This window comes from Acinonyx jubatus, chromosome D1 (genome assembly GCF_027475565.1).
Source record: "Acinonyx jubatus isolate Ajub_Pintada_27869175 chromosome D1, VMU_Ajub_asm_v1.0, whole genome shotgun sequence".
Lineage (NCBI taxonomy): Eukaryota > Metazoa > Chordata > Mammalia > Carnivora > Felidae > Acinonyx > Acinonyx jubatus.
In genome coordinates, this window is record NC_069390.1 from 36,845,759 (window position 1) to 36,848,290 (window position 2,532).

The 2,532-nt window shown below is 49.5% G+C and overlaps 1 protein-coding gene across 1 annotated transcript; it reads left to right on the top strand.

Annotated features, from left to right (window-relative positions):
• The first annotated feature begins 438 nt into the window (after positions 1-438).
• On the top strand, positions 439-1,772 carry FANCF (FA complementation group F). Its single transcript, XM_027072982.2, has one exon. The coding sequence runs from the start codon at positions 482-484 to the stop codon at positions 1,559-1,561; it is 1,080 nt and encodes a 359-aa protein (XP_026928783.1). The 5' UTR covers positions 439-481; the 3' UTR covers positions 1,562-1,772.
• Positions 1,773-2,532: the final 760 nt, after the last annotated feature.

The following is a 2,532-nucleotide window of genomic DNA, read 5'->3' on the forward strand; positions in this document are numbered from 1 at the left end:
TTTAAGAATGTGCCTGGCATTAATTAATTGGTGGTCAGTACATTTTTTACTAAGCTGAATTGAACTAAAGATTTCATTTAATATTTAACAGCATTACCCAATTGGCATTACCCAATAAACGTCAGCACAGACCATCTCAGGCCAAGCTCAAGAAATTTCTACTTGGGCTTATTTCCAAAGTGAAAGAAGCATGGAGACTCTCGCGACTAACAGTATCTCGCACGTGACGCAGAGAACTCTGTTTTGAACACCCCACATCTGCCCCCCCTCTCTCCTTAACTTCAGTGGCAAAAGTAAAACCGCGGGGCCTTTTCTCCAGTTTAAATTTCCCAGGGTCAAAGTACCCGGATGAACGTCCTTGTCATACCGACAGGGACTTTATCCAATAGCATTGTAGAGAGGCGTATCCTTACACAGACGCTCCAATCGGCACGCAGAGAGTCGGCGTCTCCAAGGTGAACGCGGAAGTAAGCACGCCCCCATGGAATCGCTCCTGCAGCACTTTGAGCGCTTCTCCGAGGTGCTGGCGGTCTCCCGCACGACCCACGTCAGGACCTGGGACCCCGCGACAGTGCGCAGGGCCTTGCAGTGGGCTCGCTACCTGCGCCACGTCCATAGGCGCTTTGGACGCCATGCCCGCATTCGCATGGCTCTGGAACGGCGGTTGCAAAACCAGTGGAGACTGGAGGGCGGCTCTGGGTCCTCTCCAGTCCCCGGGTTGACGAACTTCCAGGCCTTGGAGCGCTGTGACCTCCTGCTGTCTCTGCGCCTGCTAGAGAACCGGGCCCTGGGGGATGCCGCCTATCACTACCTGCTGCAGGAGCTCTTTCCGGGCCCTGGCGTCCCGGACGCCGACCCGGAGACGCTCCAAGGCAGCCTGGCCCGCCTCGCCCGCTGCCGATCCGCTGTCCACTTGCTGCGCCTCAGCGGCTACGGAGAGAACTCGGTGCTTGAGGAGGACTCAGTGCTGAAGACCCAGGCGGAGCTGCTGCTGGCGCGTCTGCGAGAGGTGCCGAAGGCCGAGGCCGAGGGCCCTAGCCGGTTTCTCAGCATCCTGTGGGAGCGCTTGCCTCAGAACAACTTTCTGAAGGTGATAGCGGCCGCGCTGTTGCTCCCCCCGTCGTCTCCCCGGCCCCAAGAAGAGGAGCTGGAACCGGGAACCCCCAAAACACTCGCAGACGGGGATCAGGAGCTGGTCCGTTGGCTTTTGACGAAGTCGGATGCCATGGCCGCCTTTTGCCGTAACCTCCCAGCCGGGCTTTTAACTTCGGTGGCAGGCCGCCACCCAGAGCTCTCCCGGGTCTATCTGGGTCTGCTCTTAGACTGGGCCCGACATCTGCACTACGACCTTCAGAAAGGCATTTGGATTGGAACTGAGTTCCAACATGTGCCCTGGGAGGAGTTGTATGGCAAATTTCAAAGCCTCTGTCAGGCCCCCCCACCTCTGAAAGATGACGTTCTAGCTGCCCTGGAGTCCTGTAAGGCGAAGGATGGAGATTTTCAAGTCCGTGGTCTCAGCATCTGGACAGACCTGTTGTTAGCTCTTGGGTGTGGGTCATGATATTGCACTTAGGAAAAAAGAAGTTTTAGGTCTCAGACCGGGCCCCAGTTCACTTCGGCCCATGTTTTGTTATTACTTTAATGTATGGTTTACCAAATTAAAATTCCAGTGCTTGCACCAGATCTGTACTTTCATGTGTCCAAAATAGTATTTTAGGTGCTAATTTGTAATAGATGGAATTATAATTTAGAATTACAATTGTGCAAAGTAACTGCCTCGTGTTGTCATGGATTTTGTGGATAGAGGAGTGACATTGCAAGTACCTTAAAGCCATGAGATTAACAATAGTTTGCATATTAGAAGGCTCACTTCTGGGACGCCTGGGTGGCTCAGTCTGTTAAGCCTCGACTAGAGCTCAGGTCATGACCTTGCTGTCTGAGTTCGAGCCCCTCCTCGTGCTCTGTGCTAACAGCTCAGAGCCTGGAGCCCACTTCCACTTCTGTGTCTCTCTCTGTGCTCTCGTGCTCTCTCTCTCAAAAATAAATAAGCATTAAAAAAAAAATTTATTAAAGGCTCATTTCTACGAATGCTGAAAAGATAATGTAGTTTTCAAAGTGACAAAACACTTTTTTTTTCTATCAGTATAACTTACTTTTTTAGGTTCCCCTGCCCCCCAAGCAGTGAAAAGCTTTCTTTAATCTTTAACCAACAACATGTGTTGGTATGTGTGTGTGTATATGTATATGTATGTGTGTGTGTGTGTGTGTGTGTGTATATATATATATATATATATATATATATATATATTCATTTTAAAAGCTAACTGGGCTATTTGGAGTTTAAACCCTGGACTTTAGCCCTTTTAACTTAATATTCTAACCAATTAATCAGCCTCAACCTGTACTGAAATTGTGTTCAGCAAGTTTGTTTCTCATTTCTGCAAATCACTACTCCCTGAAATTCAAAGACCAAACAGTACTTTAAAGCGCTGACTTCAGGATGAGGAAAAACTTTGCTTAAAGTATAGTAAA

Bases quoted from the DNA above. Each gene is read 5' to 3' on its own strand.
- FANCF (XM_027072982.2), top strand. From the start codon at position 482: ATGGAATCGCTCCTGCAGCACTTTGAGCGCTTCTCCGAGGTGCTGGCG.